The following is a 24,094-nucleotide window of genomic DNA, read 5'->3' as shown; positions in this document are numbered from 1 at the left end:
ACAAGAGAGCGAGATGGAGGCAGACAATGAGTCAGCAATGTCTGCTAATGAGGTCTCGGAGAGCCGGGAAGAATCGGTGTGTGAGGAAACAGAGGCAGGGGAAGGTTTGGAATTGGAGACAGGGTTAGAAATGTTGAAGGAGCTGGACAGATTGACAACTTCCACGATGGAAATCGTGGTGGAAAGAGAGCCTGAGGGCGGGAGAGAAGAGGGAAAGCGGGCAGGGTCACAACCAGCCACAAAGGGTGATGTGTCATGCTCAGACGGGAGCCAGGATATCCCGCTGGGGCAGGCAGCGTGTGGGACAGAGAAAAAGCTAAAGAGAGAAAAGAAAGGGGAGAAGGGAGGAAAAGGGAGGAAGAGATGGGAAGAAGAAGAAAGGGGTGGGAGACAAAGGAGCGGGGATGAAACACCCAAGAGAACCCGCAATGGAGGAATGAAGCCCGGAAGGGAGGGGGAAGGGAGCGAGGGAGCGGAGGGTTATTTGAGCCCAGCCGCGATCGCTAACCTGGCTCACATGACCGGCATGAGGGAGACGGGGTCACTGGGTGACAAGGCAGGAAGGGACGGGAAAGGGGAAGTAAGGGAAAGGTCACCACGGGTAAGGAAATGAGGAAAACACTAAGGATAATATCGTGGAATGTGAGGAGTCTATTGAGGAAGCAGCGATGGGAGGACATTAAGAAGATTTTAGAAACAACAGACGCAGAAGTGCTGTGTGTGCAGGAGTGTGGGATAGGGTGGGGAAGAGAGTGGAGCTGATTGAGAAAGCGGTGGCGGTGGGGACCTTCTTGGTGGGCGGGAGCTGGAGGGAACAAAAACCTGGGGGTGGGAATTTTGATTAGGGAAGGGCGGATGCCGCTACAAGTTAAAAGCGTGCAAGTGCTGGTGGAGGGACGGGTACAGAAGATGGTGCTGGAATGGGAAGGGCAGACAGTCACAATCTGGAACGTGTATGCACCGGCGGTGAAAGCAGAGAGGATGGTTTTGTTTAAAAAACTGGGGGTGTGTTGTGGGGGAGGAGGGCACCGAATCATAGTGGGCGATTTTAACTGTATCATAGAAAAAGGGGATAGGGTAGGGGAAGAATGTGAGGGAGAACTGGATGGAACAGGGAAATTGCTAGGGAAATGGGCACGGGAAGAAGGACTAAAAGATATTTGGAAGGGTGAAACTGCTTGGACAAGGATAGAGCCAGGGGGGAGGAAAAGATCGAGGATAGATTTTGTGTTTGTGTCAGAAGGATTGAGAGTGCAAAAGAAGGAGGTAAGGGAAACGGGAATTTCAGACCACAACATATTAAGAGTGGAGATAGGACAAGGGGAGGGTGGAGCACAGGGGAAGGGAGTATGGAAGTTGAATCTGAAGGACCTAGAAGAGGGGAAGGTATGTAGGGAGTTTGTGGAAGAATACAAGGGATGGAGAACGTTGAAAAGGTATTTTGAAACCAGGTGGGAGTGGTGGGTAATGGTGAAGGAAAGGATCAAAGAGTGGTTTAAAAAGCAAGGGGGGAAACGGGCAAAGCAGCGACAGCGCAGTTTGTTACGGAAGCAGCAAAGAGTACAAGGATTAGTAAAGGAAGCAGAAGCAGGAAAAGAAGTAAAAGAAGAACTGGGGACGGCCCGAAAGGAGGTGGAAGAGTGGTTTGAACAAAGAGGAAGGGAGAGAATATTTCTGGCACGAGCACCATGGGTAGAGGAAGGAGAGGAGTGGAGTGGATATTTTGCAAAGAGGGTTCGGAACGGGAAGAAAGAAATGAGGGAGATAATGACGGAAGGGGGGCAGGTAGTAAAGGAGCAGAAGGAGATTTTAAAAGAGGTAACAAGGTTCTATAGGGACCTGTACAGTAAAGGGGAGGCGGAAGAAGAAGAAGAAAGGAGGGTAGAAAAGGAAGAAATGCAACAATTAAAGGAAGAGGAAAGGGACGATTTGGGAAGAGAGGTGACAGTAGAAGAAATAGAAGGGTGTCTGAAAGGAATGAAGACGAATAAAGTCCCAGGGGTGGATGGGATACCGGGGGAATTTTACAAAAAATTTTGGGGGTGGTTGGGAACAGACGTCAAGGAGGTATTTAAAGAGATGATGGAAAGGGGAAAGGTAGGGCAAGGGTTTGCAGAAGGGGTGATAGTATTATTATATAAGAAGGGGGAGAAAAAGAGTTTGAAAAATTGGAGGCCAATCACGTTATTAAACGTGGACTACAAACTGTACACGAGAATGCTGGCAGAAAGAATGAAGGGGGTATTGGCACAGGTGATAGGGGAAGAACAGATGTGCGCGGTGGAAGGGAGAAAGATAACACAAACACACTGGGTGGTGAGGGACATAATAGAGTATGTGAGGGATAGGAACTGGAATATGGTGGTGGGAAACCTGGATTTGGAGAAAGCGTACGATAGGGTGAGGCACGAGTATCTGTTCACGGTGCTGGAAAAGATGGGGTTCCCGGGAAACTACATAGGATGGGTGAGGGAAGTGTATCGGGGGGCTTTCAGCAGGGTGCTGTTAAAAGGACACTTGGGAGAGGAGATTAAAATAGAGGTAGGGGTAAGGCAGGGGTGCCCTTTGTCACCAGGGCTTTTCGTGTGTGGGATAGAGGCGGTAGGAAGGAAGATAAGACGGGACGACCAAATTCAAGGGATAAAGATACCAGGAGGAGGAGAAGTGAAAGCACTGCTATATATGGATGACGTAACATTCCTGGTGAGGGACAGGAGGTCAGTGAGGAGGGCGCTGGAACATATGGAAGAGTACGGAAGGGTAGCCGGAGCAAGATTAAATAAAGGGAAAAGTAAGATATGGGGCATAGGGAACTGGGAGGGTCTGGAGGAATATGGGTTGCAGGTGGTAGAGGGAGGGCTAAAAATATTAGGGATAAGCTTTGAGAAAGATGGAAAAGGGGAAACAGCGTGGGGAGAAGTGTGGGGGCAGGTTAGAAAGGTGTTGGGGATATGGGGAGGGAGAGGGTTGTCAAAGACAGGGAAGGTAAAATTAATCAAGTCAGTGATCTTACCGATCCTGCTATTTGTAGGGTGGGTATACCCCCCATCGTGGAGGCAAGCGAGGAGGATACAGAGGGAATTGTGTGTGTTTTTCTGGGGAAGTAAGGGAGAAAAGGTAGCACGTAGGGAGATTTATAAAGCAGGGGAGCTAGGGGGATGGGGTTTTCCAGAGGTGGAAACGTTCGTATATGGGCACGGGGTGGCAGCATTAGTCAGGGAAGCACGGAAAAGGGAAGAAATAGCGGGGAAATGGGCAAAGTACTGGGGAGGCAGAGTTTTGAGGGCATGGGGGGGTATTTGGTGAAAGGTGGACAGGGATATGGGCAGGGAAACCATCGCAGCATGTGGATAGGTTGGCGGCATTCGTCAGGGCAAAAGGTTTGGCCAAATTGGGGCTGGAAGGACTACAGAAAGCTAGGATGATTTTCAACACAATTAGGGAGAAAGATGTGTTGACAGACGTGGGGGATTTGGCATGGGAGCAGGTGAGAGAGGTGTGGAAGGGAATAGAAGACGCAAGGTGGAAAGGGACTCATAGAGACATAGCGTGGTGCATAGTGAGGCGGGTGTTATCAGTCAGGGAAGTACTACACCGATGGGGGCTGGTGAGATCGGCTGAGTGCCCACGGGAGTGCTGTACACAGGAAGAAACGGTGCATCACGTCTTTTGGGAGTGCACGTTCGCGAGAAGGGTGTGGGGAAGAGTAGGGAAATTTCTAAGGGCAATAGGGTGGGCACAGGGGGTGTCATATGAAAGTGCAGTGTACGGACTGGTAAAACAAGGAGAGAGGCAATGGGAAGTACGGGTGGTCTTGATGGGGATGAGGGTGGCATTATGGAAAACGAGATGTTTGTTAGTAGGGAAAGGGGTATACTTCACACAAAGGGAATGCACACAGCTAGGGTACTACGAGATTAAAGACTACATAAAGGGACAAGGAGAAAAGGGCAAGATGAGTAGGGCATGGCAAGGCGTTCGGTGGCAGGAATTATTTCAGCCGGCCGGGATAGGGTAAGGACAGGGAAAAGAAAAGAAGAAGAGAGAAAGAAGGGAAAGGAAAGCGTCGGGAAATAGGGCAAGGAAAAGCGTCGGGAATTAGGGAAAAGAGGGGAAAGGTGGAAATGAAACATTGGGAAAACAGTGGTAATGAGATAAAACTAAGGTGAATTGTGTGTGACAAATAAAGAACGATGGAAACAAGTTAAATGCAAATAAAATGGAGGAAAATACAAGACTATGTGAAAAGACTGTGTACAATGTGGAAATGTATTGTAAATGTTTGAAGTGTCCCAAGAACCTGTATGAGAAAAGAGCAAAAATGTATTGTCATGGAGTGAATTAATGGTTATGTATAAAAAGGATTCAGTGATACAACGGTGGAGAAATTGTGATTGGAAAGGGGACGGGCGTCCCCTACGATTGTGTTATGTATGATATTGTTTTTCTGTGAAATATTGTCAAAAGGAGATGGTGTGGAGAGACGATTAAACATTTTGATAATAATAATAAAAAAAAAAAAAAAAAAAATCTGTTCTTATCAGTTTAATATCTGATATGTCCTCGATGTGAGGACTTTATATTAAATGGATTTTTGGAATTGGGAGATGGACTCGGAGCTTGCTCCATCCACTCCACGCATCGGCCTGGTATTGCAGTGCCTCCAGGAGCGGTGCACCTCCCCTCGGGGAGAACTTGCTGCTGTCAAAAAGTAGATCTTGTCGCTTCTTCAGAGACGTTTGGGGGGGGGCTGGTGCTAGGCAGGGACCCCTAGTAGTCTGGCAAGCGAGCTACTACTTGTCCGAAGCTTTCAAGAGGGCGGGTTGGCTGTCTGTCTGGAGGGAAGCGGTCCCTCTGCCTGTACCTGGATGGAGAATGCGGGCAGCAGCGTGCAGCTGAGGAGGGTGTCAGGGGCAGCCTGCTTGGTGACCCCCTGCGAACAGCTCTGTTGCAGCGGAAATCCTCTGTCACAGCAGAAATTGTGGGCTTTAGGATGCCAGAAAGCTGTGGATGTTGTCATCACGCTGTTATGAAGCAAAACGAACTAAACTGAACACAGGCGGTACGGTACGTCTCAGAGATCAGATGCGAGCCAGAACTGAAAGCTGGAAGGCCTGGGAAGAGCCAGAGGCCGCCACAAAACCAAGGCGAGGCTTCTGGAGCACTATGCGCTACACACCAAAAGCACTGTTCTAGTGGTTGGGTGTGAACAACTGAGAGGCTCCACACCCGGAACTGAAAAGGCTTGGCTCCATTTAAATTGTCCTCGACTCCTTCGCAGGCAACAACACCTCTCAGTTGTTCACAGCTAGTTCACACCCAACAACTAGAACAACGCTTTTGCATATGGCCACCAGCCATGAGGCGCCAGGCACGCTGTTGTAGGGGGCAGTCTTGAATATGAGCCTTTGGCCAGGAGGTGGGGTTTGTGCATCTCCCCTGCCCACGGAGGGCACTCCTTCCTCCCACTGCACCGTCCATCTTCCCCTGCTCAAAGGCCACGCGACGACAAAACTATGCATGCACTCACCACGTAGTTGGTGTGTGGCGCATAGTGACTAGCTAAAAAACAGACTTGTTTTTAGCTAGTCACTCAGCTAATACATTCTGATTTTTTTTTTGAACTGTTACTTGAAAGCAAAAGTGAACGTGACTAATTACTAACAGTTAAGCATACACTAGTAGGTATACATTCTTGTCTTCATAAGAGTAAGCAGACACACCCAAACCCGATATACTTAAGGTAGTTGTGAGGTCCAGGAAGTGTACAAGAGGCAAGGATTGGTGTGGGTGATATCTTTTATTAGACCAACGGCATGGTTGGAATAGATTAGTCAAGCTTTCAAATGCAATGCATCCTTCAAGATATCACCCACAAAAACCCTTGTCTCTCACATACCTCCTGGATCATCACAGCTACAACATCATTCCAACAGCAGGAGAACCAATGATTTTTTTGGTGATGTCTTTCATCAGACCAACTCTATAGCTGCGAGAGCTGTTAGATAAGCTTTCAGACATCAAGTGTCTTTCCTCAAGTCCAAAAAACCTTGCCCAACAGCTCTCCCAACTATACTAAAGAGAGCACAAGAAATCCTTGCCTCCGACTCCATGTAAATGCAAACAGTCTGCTTGGAGGCACAGAGGAAAACTGTGAACTAGGTGTGAAGAGGAATGATCATTATAGGATGCAAGAAATGCAGTAAAATAGTTCAAGCACCATGCAGGCTTACCCAGAGACATCAACATTTTTCACATACTGCAATACCTGCTATTTGAATATGAAGCTCAAAAGATGAACACCAAAGCCTGGTTCCTACTAATCACAAGTTTATTGCCATGGCAAACAAAAGCGCAAAATAGTTCTACATGGTAAAATATACAGTCCTCTGCAGAGGGAATAGGCCCACTAGCACTATCAAAAGATGTTCATTAGCACACTGCAGGCTACATGAAAAGTACCAACTTCTATTTAATACAGTTTTTCCAGACAAGACAAAAGCACTAGCAGGCTGAAGAGGACAATTACTGCATTCCCTTCTGTGATAAAGACAAAGGTAGGAATTAGACCCAATACAGAACAGTTAACTATTAGACATTACCGCAGCCTCAGAACATGTTATTTCCAGTTTTAAATTACAGTCTGAGATGAGGAGACTGACAGAGAATTAGAGGCAGTGAACTGGCCAATGTGCTGCAATAGCCAATTAGAAGGGTAATCAGCTTATACTGGCAAATACGAAGGGGACATTAAGGCAGTTAACATTTTATTTCAATTAAAACTTCCACAACTGACACTTCAGGTCCCAATGAAAAACTGCATCTTATAAGATAGACTGTTTTTCTTTCCCCAAACACAAGGCCTAAAAATATTCCCTAATCGTCACTAAAAATGTCCTTGATTCCTGATCAGAATTATCTTGGTATACTATACCATTTCAGGTTTCTAGTTGGGGGGAATACTATGAAACAAAAATATGGTTCAGTGGTAAACTGTGCAGCGATCCTGAAATACATTATGCCAGCTTTACTTTGTGGGGGAGAAACCCAACAGCTCCATAGCTAAAGCAAGCCAAAATACCAAAACTTCTAATTCAGTGACTCTCCACCAAGGTGACTTGAGCTCCTCTGAAGGCAGCCATAGGGTGCCACACAATCACCCTTAGTGCCGGCAGACAGGAAAATAGGATTCAGAAGTAGGGGTCTACCAAATTCAAGATTTTCGCAGAAACCATGACTCTGGTAGGCGTCTTGTGAAAAAGCCCAAGCTGAAAACCTGGCAGCAAGCAGGGCTGTGGGGAGGGGACGGAGGGAGCTGAAAACGGGCTGGAAGCCCCGTGTCACGGCGGGGTCCTCGCGGAGGGCCGTGACCTCCTTAAGGTCCCTCGCTCCGTGTCAGGCCGGCCCAAGGCACCCTCTAATTCTCGCCCGCCACATCTTGCTGGAAAATGTAATAGGGAGGCTGCCTATGACTCCCTGGGCACAGCTACTCGGGACCTCTGTCCCCGCGGTTCTCCCGGACCCCCTGGGGGTCTCCTGATACAACGGGTGCTTCCTAGGCACCCCAGCCTTATGGGCTATGCGTGGCTCCTACCAGCCCCTAATACCACGCCCCAAGCCTCGCAGATGTAATAGACGTCGGTATGTCTGCAGGCCCGCTTCCCGGGCCTCCTCTATGATCTAGCCCACTCTGGGCTTTCTCTAGTACCCAGCCTCTCACTGGGACTCTCGTCCAGCCCACTCTGGGCCTCCCCTGACGGCGTGGTCCCGCTCAGGGACTCCCTAGCGGGCCCCCGGTCCTTCCCGCCAACCGCACGGGTACCCTCTCCGATACGGGCTCACCGCGCTGCTACTCCCCGTCGTCGCGGGGGCAACCGCAGCGCCTTGCCTCTGTCTGAGGGGTGTTGCCGCACTAGCCTGCGGCCGGGCTCGCTATGCCCGTCTCGGGCTCCTCACTACGGCCCCGCTCTAGGGCTGGGGTCTATGCACCCCGCAAGTGATGCCCTTGCTGGCCTCCGCTGTGCCTGTCCTGGGCTCCCTAATATGGCGCTCCCCCTCTTTGGGGCTCGCCGTGCCCCCACGGGGCTTCTCAATGAAAATCGCCCCTCGCTCTGGGGCTGGGGTCTATGTACCCCGCACGCGATCCGGGGTCTATGTCCCCCGTCTGCAACCTACTGGTCGCGCCCGCGACCCGCTGGCCGCGCTCCTCGCCGCCAGTTGCTCCCGCACTGGCGTGCAAGCTGCGCCTTCTTCACTGGCGCTGTGAAAATAATGCGCCCTCTTGGCGCTAGGGCACCCCACACTCTCTGGGGTCCCTATGAGGACACTGCGCCCTCTTATGAGGGCAATGCACCCTCCTGCGCTAGGGCTCCCCACACTCTCTGGGGTCCCTATATGAGGTACCTATACGGTACCTAGTATTGAGGCCTCCTCCAACCCCTACAGCCTCACCCAAGCCTCCGGGTGTAATATCACAACGTCAAAGCAAAACCACAAGCCCCTAGGCTGTAACCCAAACGCAAACTCAAGCCGTCCGGCTGTAACTCCAAACACAACCCAAAGCCGCCCGGCTATAACTTAACATCGTGGCTTAACCTTCGCTCGAGCGGTACTTGCTGTTAGCCTCGGGAGCTCCTGCCTCTCTGGCTGCTGGCAGAGAACTGCTAGCCTGGCTTCGGCCCTGGGCTTTATAAGGGCCAGGCCCTGCCCCCTGCTGGCCAGCTGGCTCCCCTTAGTTGCTCCGGCAACCCGCAGCTGTGCTCAACTGGCTCTGCCAGGGCTCTCTCCCTGGCAGTTTCCCCTCTCTAGGAGCAGGCACCGAGGTGCCCTGCGACACCCTGGTCCTGGGGGGAGTGAGGGGGGAAGCAGGGGCAGGCTGGACTGAGAGTTTCTCTGCAGAGCATGACAGGCCCCTCCCACGTCTCCAGTTGGCTGAGGGGCCCTGGAAGCCCTGCCCCTCGCTGGAGATTGAGAGAGGGCCATGGGTTGGGACTCCCAGGGCCCCTCAGCCAGAGGTGTGGGGGGGCCTGCCATGTGCCACCGTGAAAATGGCGACCGCCACTGCACTCGCATCGCAGAGTCGGGGGGAAGCCCCTGTGAACGAGGTAGGCCCCATATTCATAAGGTAAAGTCAGAGATTTCAAGCAGGAATTCAATATTAAAGACGTTCTGACCTGCCCTGGCTTTTCTGAGTTGGTTGCAACAGAAAAATTGCCATTATTTTTCTGTAGTTAAAAAAAAAAAGGTAGAAGCTAAGACCTGGAATTTTCCAAGCCAGGTCTTCAGTCTAAAAAGCGGAGGAACACAGTACTAATTAAGAGCTGATTATGAAAAGTCTTTAGGAGGAAAATTTGGAGAAAGAGCAGCACAAGAACTACAACTTTGACAAACAGGATGTTAACATGCAAGCCAAGCGTCTGTTTAATTCGCATTTTTACTTGAAAGGTTATAAGAAAAGTTCCTACACACCAAAGAGCTACTCAGCACAGCTCACAAAGACATGCACAAGGACCCAGAGGGACGGCCTTCCATCTTCAGCTCCCTCTGTGCAAAAACGAAGTTTCTTTCCTACCCGTGGGGACTTTTTACCGTCTTGTACCACCTACACTTTCCCCAGAGCCTAATGAAGGGACTTTGATCCCGAAAGCCTGCAGAAAAGGACAGTTTTCTTGCCATTTTCCAGTTGGTCTAATAAAAGGTATCATTTTGGAACCCAGAGTTCTAGTTTTTTGTATATAAGAAAAGTTAGCAACTTTGCAGTCATATATGAAAGCCTAGAGCTACAATAAGAGACCTTGTGATTTGCACCACTTAGCAGCACTGTGAGCGATCATATAAATTAGAGGTGCACTGATACCTTGGTCTCATATCGGATCGGTACCAGTACCAAGAAAATTCGCTGTATCGGATATCGGGCCCAATGGGGCTGATAATTTGGCTGATAAATGCCTGTGCTGTGCGCAGTCACAGCACAGCACTCAGGAAGCAAGAAGCGCATCTGGCAGCGTGGAGAGCTGCCTTCAGCTGGCAAGTCCGGTGTGGTGGAAGGGGAGGGAAGCGGCATGTGGGGGGCAGATCAAGGCTCTCGCTGGTGATGGAGGGGGCGGGGGCAGGTGCTGTCCAGGCGGGGTGGAGAGGGGGAGCTGCAGCTTGTGGTGGGGGGAGGTGGCTCCCACTGCTACTTGCACTCTGGGAGGGCACGGGGGGGAGGGGGTGCCCCTTGGATCTGTGCACGGCAGGGTGGGCTGCAGCCGGGGCTGCGTGGAGCTCTTCTCGGTGGAGGCTGGGCTCGGAGAGGGCGCCGGTGGCATTGGGAGGATGCTGCATCCACCCCAAATTTCACCACCGCTGTGCTCCCAGTGCCACCGCTGCCAGCAGCCCAACGCAGCCCCGGGTTTTCCTGGTGCGTGGGTGGAGGTGGGGCGTTGAGCCAGGGCTGCACCGAGTGGCTGGCGGTGGTGGCGCTGGAAGCAGAGCCCTGGCAAAATTTGGGCTGAATGCAGCATCCTCCCAGCGCTGCCGGCACCCACTCCAAGCCTAGCCCCTGCCGAGAAGAGCCCCACGCGGTCCTGGCTGCAGCCTGCCCCGTCCCACACAGATCCAGGGGGGCACATGTCCCCCCGGTGCCTTCCCGGGTTGCAAGCAGCGGTGACAGCCGGCCCCCCATCACAAGCTGTGGCTCCGTCCCCTCCACCCTGCTTGGGCAGCACCTCCCTCTGCCTCCTCCCTCACCACAGGCGGGGTTGATCTGCACCCCCGCCACGCCCCTTCCCCTTCTCCTTCCACTTCCCCTTCCACCAGACCGGACTTAACCAGCTGGAGGTAGCTGTATCGGAAACCAGATCGGTATCAGCCAATATGCCTCCTTAAATATCAGCTATCGATATCGGCCCCAGAAATCTCTATCGGTGCGCCCCTAATATAAATTCATAACTTTTAAAAAGTATTTTAAAGGTAGTATTTGGTTATTGTCCCAAATTTCACTAAGGTTTTAATAAACATAAGAGTATCTTACTACTCAGAAAGAGCTTAACTAATTTCCTTTTTCTCTAAAAGCTGTAAAATGATCAGCAATTCATAAAAAAGCACAAGTTTCTGGGCAAAGCCTTCAAAAGCCAGAACGACACTGCATGTTGTGTTAGAGTTTGATTGAGTATGTCAGGAACTCAGCTAAAATGTCTTTATTAAATCCAAAAGCCAAAAGCAAATACATAGTGACTTCAAGCCGGTAGTTTTCAACCTTTTTTTTAGTAAGTGTACCCCCGGCAGCCCCCTTTTTAAAAAGTGTACCCCCAGGGGGGTGGGAGCAGCCAGATGCAGAGCAGGTGGGGGTGGCGAGCGGTCAGACGTGGCGGGGGGGTGGCAAGGGCCAGACACAGAGCAGGGGCACGGTGAGTGGCAGAGCAGCGGCAGTGCAGCTTCTGTGGGCCCTGCTCTCACGCTGCCCTGGCCCTGTGCTCCTGTGAGGCAGCAGGTGTGCTACAACTGCGCCCGCCCCTGTATATTCCCTGGGACCTTTCAAATTACCTCCAGAGGTAGGCAACACCTGCCTTAAGCAAATGCTCTAAAACACTGACAAAGAAAGTTTTGCGTTTCAAAGCTTGTCTAACTTATTTCCAACCATTCAGTTGGTCCAGTAAAAGTGATCACACCCAAAAATCCTTGCCTCTTGCATACTTCCTGAATCACCACAGGTAGAACATAACTCTAAACACACGGGTGCTCAAACCACGGGGTGCTCAAACATCACTCTAAACAACGGCACGCCAGGGCCCCATCCATCTGTGCAGAGGGAGGCAGGGGGCACGCCAGCCCCAAGACGGCGCAGACAGGGGGCTTTGTCAGCCTCAACCCGAGCCCAAGGGCCTTGACAAGGCCCCACCACAGCGGCCGGTTGGGGGGTGTGCCCATCCCCATTGCAATCCCATGGAAGGAAGAATGGCCAGGCGCCAAACCAGCCACGCAGGGGAAGAAGGCAAAGCGCCATAAGAAGAAGTGCAAAGGCCTGAACGTAGGACAGAACAGTCTCTTGCACCGCTACGGGCTTGGGACCAACTGGCTAAGCAGCAGCTCCACAGAAAAGGACCTGGGGGTTACGGTGGACAAGAAGCTGAATAGGTGCCAACACTGTGCGCTTGTTGCCAAGAAGGCTAACAGCATACTGGGTTGCATTAGTAGGAGTGTTGTCAGCACTGAGGGAAGTCACTATTCCCCACTTTTCTGCACTGGTGAGGTTACATGTGGAGTGCTGTGTTCAGTTTTGTGCCCCCTGTCAGGAGGTGATGTGACTCCACCAGATTGCTGTTTGAGACATTAAGTGACATGGCTACCTGTGAGTGACATTCGGTGACGCAGTGGCGGAGGAATGTGACCTTAAGAGGCACCATCATGCGGACAATGCGTGATCGCTTATAGCCTAACCGATCAGAAGTTACCCCTAGAGCGTGGCTGGCTGGACCAGCATGCTGAGGCCTCCAGAATGTTCCATCAAGGGGGGACCCTGATTGGCTAGGGAGTTTATAAAGGGGACTGCGCGCCTCGGCGTGGGGTCCCCAGACGCTCCCAGACTCCGGTCCTTGGGATCTGATCTCAAAGACAGCCTGATCCCCCGTCTTGCGGTCTGGACAGACCCCTCGGCTTCTAGCTAGATTTCTAGCGTAGGCTGCTGCAGCTTACAGTTAGACCACACGCAATCCGGAACGCCCTGGGTGTTGCCCAGCCAGGCATCCTACTTGTACTGCTATTACTTTCGGCTGCAGTCGACCTCCACGACTACACCTTACTTGTCACTCGCCGCCACCATCATTTGCTCGTCTTTTCTACCCGCACCACGTCGTCTGTATCCACCTGCTACTGTAAATAGTCCTTGTAGTTAGTTCCCGTATTCACCAAGTTACTTCAACTCGTTAATCGTCTTGTTGGCTTGTAAGCAAACTTATAACTTTTCTTCACCTACCGTTTGTCTCAGTGTCGCGCTCATTCTCTCTCTCTCCCGTACACCTGGCATCCCCGAGCGTGTCTGGGTTGGTGTCGCTACCCAGTGCCCCACTCGACACGCAACTGCGGCCGCTTCCCAAGCACCATCCGGGAATCGTGGCCCACGTGGCGACGAGGATGGGATCGCCGAAGGAGCGAGAGAGGAATAATACCCGAGCCCAGCAGTGAGGTATCGACCTTATGATAAAGTACAAGACGTAATTCCTTTTATAACGTGGAAAGAAATCGCCGAAAACAAAGATAAAGACCCCAGACGAGAATACGGGCGATGCATTAAATATGTAAAACAGAGTAGCGGCCGTGCCACGCCGTCGGACAGATTCAATTGCCCCACTCTCCGTGAGGAGAGCAGAGAGAGTGAAATCCTAACGGAGCTCAGGGAACAATTAGAGAAACAGGGGCGAGAGTCCTCCCGGTGCAGATGTGGAGGAGAAAAACAGAAAAAAGGAAAAGTTATCAATATAATGTTTAGAACAATAACTGAGCTCTTAAGACTTGCAGCGAACCCAGCCGGTGACATCGAGGCCTTGGCCCAAGATGTCGCCGACAAGAATGCAAAACTTGCAAGGTTAAAGTCTCAAAATGGCGGCGACGCTGAGGAGAAAAACACGGTTGGCGAAGAAAAGGCGCGAAAAAACCTAACGGACGTTGCAGCGGGTAAGGAAGGCGCAGCTCACAAGATGGGAGGGGTAAGTGACATCACCCCAGGAGGGGAGGAGAACACCGGCCCCCTAGCGCCCCCCACCGTCTTACCGGGAAATGTAGGGAATGATGCTTCGGCGCCCCCTACGGTGTTAATAAAGGGATCAATCACCGACCCTCTAGCGCCACCTCCCCCACCGCCACCATACAAAATCCCCTCAGCATACCCCAGTCTTCCCCAGAAGGCCGACACCGCGAGTGCCCCCACCTTCCAAGTACATCCAATCGCCACAGTCACAACAACGGTGGAGGGTGAGGTAACCCGGACGGCTGCAGTCTACCGGACCCGGACAAGGGGGGAGATGCAAGATTTAATCAGGGAGACAAAAATCAGCCCGGAGGAGACCCCAGTAGTGTGGGTGGGGCGCCTCGTATTAAATCACGGAGGCGAATTACTCGACACGGAAGAGGCCTTTACTCTGATGAGACTGGAGCGGGGGAACACGCACGGACCAAACCCAAATTGCTAACAACTGGGTATGGCCGATACCAATAAGCGCAGTAGTAGTCCCGACCCTTTTAGCACAAATTCACAAGCGGCATGCAAACCCACCATCTCATCCGACGCCGCTGCAGTTGCTTTATTCCATAGATGGCACGAGTTACCTGATATGGTACACAGAGGTACGGCCAGTGACGCTAGATGAGCGACAACGGCGAGAGTACTGGCCGCACCGTTGGTGCAGGGAACCAGGCAGAGCTCCCGTGGAGGCGGATGCGGTGAAAGCCTGCGCAGAACTGTACGGGGGACACCAAACCCCCTTGCTAAAGGTAACGCTACACACTTTGATAGGGAGCCCCATAGGGAACATCCTTACGGAATTACCAGACCTTACAAGGACCAGCAAAGTGGAGGCGGCCACGGCTAGTCCAATCATACAAGTAGCAGAGGGGCAGGAAAAGAAACGCCAATCCCCTAGGTCATCTCTAAAGATGTCCCCCAACGTTCAGTGGAAGGAGAGAACCCCGGAAGAAAAGGCTAGATTTGGGTTCCTTCTTAAAAATACTGGCCTCACACCGATGCAACTACGAAGAATAGAAGATCAAGGCCAAAAGGAACTAGCTACCCGCATGGGATTCAAATATAAAAAATTGGATCCAGACAAGAGGACCCAACAAAAAAACGAGTAGCGGCCACTGAGGCGGGCACCGGCGGCCGCTTTAGTAGCGACGAGCGCCCGTATATAACTTTAACTATACAGAAATTAAGCAGTCGAGAGGAAACGTCTGTGCGCTTTTTACTAGACACCGGCGCACAAGTTAATGTTATTAAACCCGACGTCTATCATAAAAAAATGTCAAAAATAACATTCGTACAGGGGCTCCCTGCAGTTGCCAGTACTCCTGTGATAAGGTTTAAAGTCAATGGCAAGACCCTATCCGGGACCCTAGGGGGCATAAATATCTTAGGGGTCCCCGGAATTAAATCTTTGCGACTACAACAACATCTTATCTCAGCCCTACCATTAGAAATCCTGGAGACAGAGAGACACCGACCAATCGTTAAGAACCCGACGTCGTGGCGATACGAGCCGATAGCGACAAAAGAGCATCTACGGGCATCCATTGAGAAGCTGCTACAGAGCCTTATTAAACCCGACGTCTATCATAAAAAACTTTGGGGCAAAGCATCCACACCTGAGGACAGGCGGGTGATCCAGGCTGACCTGGACAGGCTCAGCAAGTGGGCGGATGAGAATCTGATGGTGTTCAACGCCGATAAATGCAAGGTTCTCCACCTTGGGAAAAAAAACCCGCAGCATCCTTATAGGCTCGGCAGTGCTATGTTGGTTAGCACTATGGAAGAAAGAGACTTGGGGGTCATCATTGACCACAAGATGAACATGAGCCTGCAATGCGATGCTGCGGCTAGTATAGCGACCAAAACGCTGGCTTGCATCCATAGATGCTTCTCAAGCAAATCCCGGGACGTCATTCTCCCCCTGTACTCGGCCTTAGTGAGGCTGCAGCTGGAGTACTGCGTCCAGTTTTGGGCTTCACAATTCTAAAAGGATGTGGAGAAGCTTGAGAGAGTCCAGAGAAGAGCCACGCGCATGATCAGAGGTCAGGGAAGCAGACCCTACGATGACAGGCTGAGAGCCCTGGGGCTCTTTAGCCTGGAAAAGCGCAGGCTCAGGGGTGATCTGATGGCCATCTACAAGTTTATCGGGGTGACCATCAGTATCTAGGGGAACATTTGTTCACCAGAGCACCCCAAGGGATGACGAGGACAAATGGTCACAAACTACTACAAGATCGTTTCAGGCTGGACATAAGGAAGAATTTCTTTACTGTCCGAGCCCCCAAGGTCTGGAACAGCCTGCCACCGGAGGTTGTTCAAGCGCCTTCACTGAACGCCTTCAAGATGAAACTGGATGCTTATCTTGCTGGGATCCTATGACCCCAGCTGACGTCCTGCCCTTTGGGCGGGGGGCTGGACTCGATGATCTTCCGAGGTCCCTTCCAGCCCTAAGGTCTATGAAATCTATGAAAAAATGTCAAAAATAATATTCGTACAGGGGCTCCCTGCAGTTGCCAGTACTCCTGTGATAAGGTTTAAAGTCAATGGCAAGACCCTATCTGGGACCCTAGGGGGCATAAATATCTTAGGGGTCCCCGGAATTAAATCTTTGCGACTACAACAACATCTTATCTCAGCCCTACCATTAGAAATCCTGGAGATGGAGAGACACCGACCAATCGTTAAGAACCCGACGTCGTGGCGATACGAGCCGATAGCGACAAAAGAGCATCTACGGGCATCCATTGAGAAGCTGCTACAGAGCCTTCAACATCACGGCTGTATAACAGAGGTGAAATCTTCCACTTACCTCTCACCCGGGTGGGGCATACCAAAGCCCGGGAGGCCATCAGAGGCCCGGCTAGTGGTTGATTACCGGCAGGCCAACCGCCGATGCGCCTTACTGCAAATGCCTGCAAATCATAGGATCAAAGAAATCATAAAAGACATTACAAAGGCCCAGGCGGGGGGTGAATGGTGGGCAGTAACATTAGATTTAAAAGATATGTTTTATTCAGTCCCAATGACAGACGACCAAGGAATATTAAATATGTGTGTCGGTGGCAAGATATACGGATGGAATGTATGCCCACAAGGATACCAAAACTCCCCAGCTCTTGCAACTGCTATGATGAATAACAGCATCCACTCTTTCAGAAACATCTATGCAGGCACACAAGAAATCAACATCTGGACCCATGTAGACGATGTAGCAATAATGGGACGTCCCCGGGAAGCCATACACCAAGCAGCCACGAACCTAAGGGCCCATCTGTGGAGGGAAGGTTGGAAGATAAACGACGAGAAGTCTATGAACGAACCAGCTAACAGCTTCACGTTCCTGGGGACTCATTTTGAAGGTCAGTACCGTTCGGGTACTACACATAACACTATGCTTACATATACAAAACGACCAAAGACCAAGGCTGATTTTCAAGCCCGGCTGGGACACCTAAATTGGCTCCGAAATTATGTAACACCTCCACATCTTAAAGTGGTACAGCGTATTCAACAACAGCTCCGGAAAAAGCCTAGGAATCGAAAGCCATGGACGAATTATGACCAGAGGGCTCTAGAATCAGTACTAACTGAGGTGACTAACACTCGCCTGACGGTGCCGTCAGAAAACGCTCCTCTAAACGTCTACGTAGGGTTCACAGAAGAACACATTTGGGCCACTGCTAGAAACACCGAGGCCGAACACCCAGCGTACACGGGTCGCCGCACCCTGCAAGAGCATCAGCATAGATATGGGTGCCTAGCAAAGGCCATGTTGGCTACCCAACTGGTAGAACACTTAGCTCCATACACGGGAACTCTGATTGCACCGGGAGGGTCACTCTTAACATCGTTAAACCCTGGCAAAATCCACCCAGAGTATCCGGGGACTGCGAAGACATGGTGCGCAGTAGTACTGAGATTTCATTACTACTGGTCAGGATGGAGAGTTTTAGAGGGAGATTTACCCCCGAGTGAAGACGAAGAGTCCCTCATGCCTAAGTTATACGGGACAACGGAACCAGGTTGGGTGGCATCAGATGGGACCTCAAGAGAAAACGGGGCTTACGGATTTTATTGTAAGCCCTGCCAACTCACTAAAATCTATAACACACATAACAGTGAATCAGTTCAGGCGACGGAGCTGAGGGGATTCCACCTAGCCCTCGAGCACATTCGAGGCTGCCATGATAACACCTTGCCAGTTCCTGTAATTACAGTTGATTCCGAGTACATCTATAGAATCATGACCAAAACCGCTAGGGCTACAGAGCATCTACAAATCTGGGAGGACATCAGAGAAACCCTGCTACAGCTCGAGACATTACCACTGATAAAACACACCCGGTCGCACCGGGGGGACACAGACCCAGCACATCAGGTCACTGATCAAGCTCTTGCACAAAGAGTAGTATCGAGATGTACAGAAGCGGTCCAATCAATCCAAATGAGTAATAAGAATAGTCAAGGTACAGTGGACGACCAATTATTCTTAAAGTGGCTTCATGAATTCTGGGGGCATCCCAGTGCTGCCAGAGCCCGAATCCGATGGCAATTAGATGCGGAGAAGGGGCCTAATATAAAACGTTGGCGAGAAATAGTGCAGGCATGCCCCACCTGCGCTAAAGAAAAACCGAGACAACATAGACACAAATATGGAGCTTTCAACACCGAGTACTTCTCACCGGGAAAAACCTGGCAGATTGATATATTAGGCCCCCTACCAGAGGCGAAAATACCTAACAAGGGCTTAGCTATAGTAGACCTAGGAACAAGACAGCTCCTTGTCCTCCCGCTCACAAAAACAACTGCAATAAAGGTCCAAGACAGTTTAATAAATGCACGCGCTCGTTGGCAAGTGCCAGCTGAAATACATTCAGATGGAGGGCCGCCTTTCACCTCTAAAGTTATTGAGCAATTTGCGGCCAAACATAATATCAGTTGGCATCACCATTTACGATACCATCCCCAATCCAACGGGGTAGTTGAGAGGCATATCGGCCTCTATAAGGAGAACCTACGCCTACGGGGCAATGGTAGTTACAAAAATTGGATCAAATTCAATGATGAAGTCCTAATCTCACTAAACAAAGTCAAAGATTTATGGCAGGAAAGACCAGCGGTTACACCACCTACTTGGAAACCTTGCTACAACGAAAAAGAAAGAGTATGGCTAGCAGTACCCACGGCCATAACAACGCGACCGACGCCTCTCCCTGGGACAGTTGAAAAAACAGGAAGTTATCCTAATACTTACTTTATTTCCCTAACAGCAGCCACACCGCCACGCACCATCCTGGCCCACCATAATTGGTTGAGCCGAAGGAGTTAGGGGGAGGGTTTCCCAATTAATAATCGGGCGCAACATTGTGTATATATATATATATATATACACATTTATACTAATTAGGTGATGTTTTCTTTTCAGATACCTCCTATTTTAATGGGCAAGTCATCCCCAGCCTGTCGTCTAGCAGCCTGCCTGGGGTCGCCAATAGTGCAAGGATGGTGACAACTTTCACCACCATCCACCTGTTCCTGCTCCTAACTCAAGCAACACCAGAGCCGAGCGCTGAGGAGGACCCACTACATCGGAACTCTGTGCTCCGGATGATTGAAATCTGGGCGAATGCCACCGGCCCGCATCCAGAGGGGGTAACCGCTTGCATCCCGAAGCCTGCAGCAATCGAGGACAATGTTCTAGAGGCGTATGTTACTCCCCTTAATATCGCAAAATGGTTTTCAGAGGTACGAGGACCATTGTGCGGAACCTCTATTTGTAGAGTCAGTGGTCCCATACCTTGCCCAGGTTGCCAAGTAGTTTCTTTTCCCGACTATACACGCATAAGAGGGAATAAAATGGCGGCGTACTACTGGCCGTCAGGTCAGATAACGGAGAAAAACATCTCTAGCCTAAACTGTAGGAGTTGGGGACTAGGGAGTAACAAAGCAGAGCCAACTGATTGTCATCGTATCCCCTGGGGGGCTCGAAAGTGGGGCACCGACGAAGATCAAGTGCAATTCCTACCATGGCAAGCCCATAGTCTCCAACCTTCATGGTTCCTTTTCCTTAATAGCACTCCCATGCCAGAGGGAGGGTGGAATGTAAGCAGAGGGGTAAATCTCACTATTTTCCACGGGACACATCAGCTGTTAAGTGCCTTCTTCCCATTGAGACAAGCGGAAGTGCGGCATTTAGAAAGCCGCAACCTAACGCACCCCTACTGCACACCTAAAATCCAGGCCCTTTGGTGCCGTAGAAAGGGGCTACCGACCAACGCACCCCGAGGACTCACGTGGGCATGTAACAACGATGTACTATATACTGCTCTACCTGCTCGCTTTGATGGGGCTTGCTTTATTGCCAGCGTAGAACTCCGCCCACCTCTTGCTACAAACACTTCCAACCCATACCCTCCCTGGTTCGCACACACTGAGGCCAGGGGAAAACGCTCCGCTACCACTTGGTCCAGAATGACCTATAGCCAACAAGTAGGCAAACGTTTTGAATGGGCAATGGAAGGGTTGTTCCTTTGGTATGTAGGAATCATGAGAGCTCGGGAGGCCATTGTAAAATTAGCAGAGGAAGTAGAAATAGGCTTCAATGCCACCAATGAAGCTCTATTCCTGCTAAACAAGCAGTTACAAGAAACCTCAAGGATGACTATGCAAAATCGACTTGCCCTCGATGCTATGTTACTTCATAATGGAGGAGCATGCAAATACCTAAATTTATCTGATGAGTATCGCTGTATTTCAATTCCTAATGTGACCGTACCGCTTACGGCTCAACTGGAGTTAATTAAAAAGGCCGCTAAAGGTGCTAATGCCATAGCGAAAGTAAGCAGTGGTTGGCCCGCGGACCTTTTTTTCCAGTTTTGGTGGGAGTTTTTCCTCGTTAGCAATGTGCATACTCGCCCCATTATTAACCCTGTGAATACCTCTATTCAGTTGTTTATTGTGTGTTTGCGTAGGATGTTGTGTCGTTGATTCAGTCAAAAAGAAAGCCACAACAATATCAGCCTTAGTCTACGCTCAAATACCTAATCCTTCCGAAGACAAGGACTTTGAGTATGTGTCTATGACCAGTATTAAATAAATTAATGATGTATTCGTGTTCAATCATATAACAATCTGGCAGTAGTCAAGGGGGCATGTCAGGAGGTGATGTGACTCCACCAGATTGCTGTTTGAGACATTAAGTGACATGGCTACCTGTGAGTGACATTCGGTGACGCAGTGGCGGAGGAATGTGACCTTAAGAGGCACCATCATGCGGACAATGCGTGATCGCTTATAGCCTAACCGATCAGAAGTTACCCCTAGAGCGTGGCTGGCTGGACCAGCATGCTGAGGCCTCCAGAATGTTCCATCAAGGGGGGACCCTGATTGGCTAGGGAGTTTATAAAGGGGACTGCGCGCCTCGGCGTGGGGTCCCCAGACGCTCCCAGACTCCGGTCCTTGGGATCTGATCTCAAAGACAGCCTGATCACCCGTCTTGCGGTCTGGACAGACCCCTCGGCTTCTAGCTAGATTTCTAGCGTAGGCTGCTGCAGCTTACAGTTAGACCACACGCAATCCGGAACGCCCTGGGTGTTGCCCAGCCAGGCATCCTACTTGTACTGCTATTACTTTCGGCTGCAGTCGACCTCCACGACTACACCTTACTTGTCACTCGCCGCTACCATCATTTGTTCGTCTTTTCTACCCGCACCACATCGTCTGTATCCACCTGCTACTGTAAATAGTCCTTGTAATTAGTTCCTGTATTCACCAAGTTACTTCAACTCGTTAATCATCTTGTTGGCTTGTAAGTAAACTTATAACTTTTCTTCACCTACCATTTGTCTCAGTGTCGCGCTCATTCTCTCTCTCTCTCCCGTACACCTGGCATCCCTGAGCGTGTCTGGGTTGATGTCGCTACCCAGTGCCCCACTCGACACGCAACTGCGGCCGCTTCCCAAGCACCATCCGGGAATCGTGGCCCACACCCCCATACCGCAGAAGAGATGTGAACAAGCTGGAGATTAGGAAAAACTTTCTGACTAAGAGATTGGTGAAGTACTGGGACAGCTTATCTAGAGGGTGGTGGACTCGGAGGATTTTAAGGCCCGGCTCGACAAATCTCTGGCACGATCAAATTAAGGATGGTCCTGCTTTTAGCAAGGGGTTGGACTAGATGAGTTACTGGAACCCCTTTCAACCCTAGTTTTCTATGAGTTATTAGAAACATTTGGAAAAACAGCCGTATAAGAAACAAAATTGGCGATGTACCATCCATGGGCATCTACACGCAAGCAGCAGCTACGTCCCCATTGCAACACGCTCCTCTGGTATAGCACGCCACTACGGTGAAGTAGCGGCTAAAAATAATCATGTGCCACACATACAGCACAGTAAAGTTGCCATAGTGACACATGTAGATGCGCCCTGTATGTTGTGTTAGTATTTGATTGAGCGTGTCAGTAATTCAGTTCAAATGTCTTTATTAAATCCAAAAGCCAATAGCAGAGATACAATTACTTTAAACAAATGCTCTAAAATAGTGACAAAGAGCTTTTCAACTCAGCTCTGGTGGTGCGGTGGGTTAGCATGTGATACTTATAAAACAGCACTGGGGAAGTGATGCCAAGGTTGTGAGTTCAAGCCTTACCTAGAGCATTTGACTTTTAGTTGGGATGCTGAAGCAAGCATGTGTGCGCCCTTCGCTCCTATGCGGCGGTAAGGAACCAGCAGCAGCAGCAAGCTGAGCTGGGCCAGCTGCAGGGAAGTGGGAAGGGGTTTTCTCCCATCCCTGTTTAGTTGAGGGGAGAGCAGGAGGAGTCTGAACTGCGCATCAGCATCATTGGCTTCAGACAGTGTTCCAGGTGAGTGCACAGAAGGGAGTCTTAAGAGAAAGTTAAAGCATTGTGGGTTAGGACACATGGAGGTCAAGGGGAAAGGGACCTGGTGATGGGGGTCTGCTACAGACCACCACATCAAGGAGGAGAGCTAGACTGGGAATGCTTGAGGCAGCTCTCAGGGGCCGTACAGTCTAGGGACATGGTTGTCATGGGGGACCTAAACTACCCTGACATCTGCTGGGAAGAGCAGTCAGCCAAATCCAACCGTTCACCTAACGCAGGAAGTATATGGTCCCACTGGACGTGGTGTTGGCTATGGGGGATGACCTGGAAGGGGAACTAGAGATTCGTGGTCACCTCGGGGACAGTGACCACCACTCACTCAATCAAATTCATCATACGGTGTAGAGTGGGTAAGATAATAATAGGGTGGAGGTGCTTGACTTTAGGAAGGCTAACTTCAGCGTGCTCAGTTTAATCAGCGATGCACTGCAGGATAGGAGTATTGGCGAGATGGGAGTCCAGGAAGGGTGGTCGTTCCTAAAGGAAGTGATCCTTCAGGCACAGAGGGAGATGATCCCAGTGCGAGGGAAAGGGGAGAAAGGGGCCAAAAAACTTCCTTGGCTAAACACAGACATCTAGAAGAGCCTAAGGGCAAAAAAAAAAAGGCGGCATATAGGTGGTGAAAGCAGGAGGAAGCTACCAAGGAGGAGTGTATCTACTTGGCCCGCACTTGCAGGGAGGCAGAAAGGCCAAAGCAACTACAGAGCTGAGGCTGGCAACACAAATTAAAGACAACAAAACGTCTATTGTTAGGTATGTAGGGAGTAAAAGGAAGGCGCAGGGCAGCACAGCACCCCTACTGAAGAAACAGGAGCAATTAGTGACAGACGGGGGGGACAAGGCTGAGCTATTCAATGAGTTTTTTGCCTCAGTGTTCTCGAACAAGGGTCAAGATCAGTCTCCTAACAGGCTCTTAGATGGGATCAGAGGGATACCAGCCCACCAACTGTCAACGCTGACGTGGTGCAGAGTCACTTGGATGGACTGGATGTGTAGACAGGGGGGACAAGGCTGAACTCCTCAACGAGTTCTTTGCCTCAGTGTTCCTAAGCGAGGGGCACGACAAGTCTCTCACTGGGGTTGTAGAGAGGCAGCAGCAAGGCGCCAGACTTCCATGCGTAGACCGAGATGGTGCAGAGTCACTTGGAAGAACTGGATGCCTTTAAGTCGGCAGGCCCGGATGAGCTCCATCCGAGGGTGCTGAAGGCACTGGCCGACATCACTGCAGAGCCACTGGCGGGAATATTTGAACGCTCGTGGCGCATGGGCCAAGTCCCGGAGGACTGGAAAAGGGCCAACGTGGTCCCCATTTTCAAAAAGGGGAGGAAGGAGGACCCGGGCAACTATAGGCCAGTCAGTCTCACCTCCATCCTTGGTAAAGTCTTTGAAAAAATTATCAAGGCTCACATTTGTGAGAGCCTGGCAGGACAAATTATGCTGAGGGGAAATCAGCACGGGTTCGTGGCAGGCA

General features: G+C 50.6%; 1 protein-coding gene and 1 non-coding gene across 4 annotated transcripts in view; both read left to right on the top strand.

Moving 5' to 3' along the window:
- LOC132244733 (uncharacterized) overlaps positions 1-21,558 on the top strand; it is a 42,169-nt gene extending 20,611 nt beyond the window's left edge. For 2 of the 3 annotated variants that reach the window (XM_059717098.1, XM_059717096.1), the window contains exon 4: positions 19,146-21,558. In XM_059717098.1, the coding sequence (XP_059573081.1) occupies positions 19,223-20,707 (1,485 nt within the window). In that variant the 5' untranslated portion in view covers positions 19,146-19,222 and the 3' untranslated portion in view covers positions 20,708-21,558. Of the gene's footprint in view, positions 1-9,444; positions 10,111-19,145 lie in introns of those variants that run through there. The other variant, XR_009456476.1, reaches the window with a different exon arrangement.
- Positions 4,490-4,683, top strand: LOC132245252 (U2 spliceosomal RNA). Its single transcript, XR_009457081.1, has one exon. It is a non-coding gene; the product is annotated as a U2 spliceosomal RNA (small nuclear RNA).
- Positions 21,559-24,094: the final 2,536 nt, after the last annotated feature.

This window comes from Alligator mississippiensis, chromosome 14 (genome assembly GCF_030867095.1).
Source record: "Alligator mississippiensis isolate rAllMis1 chromosome 14, rAllMis1, whole genome shotgun sequence".
NCBI lineage: Eukaryota > Metazoa > Chordata > Crocodylia > Alligatoridae > Alligator > Alligator mississippiensis.
The sequence above is the reverse complement of the archived record's forward strand: the minus strand, read 5'-3'. Positions and strand labels throughout refer to the sequence as shown.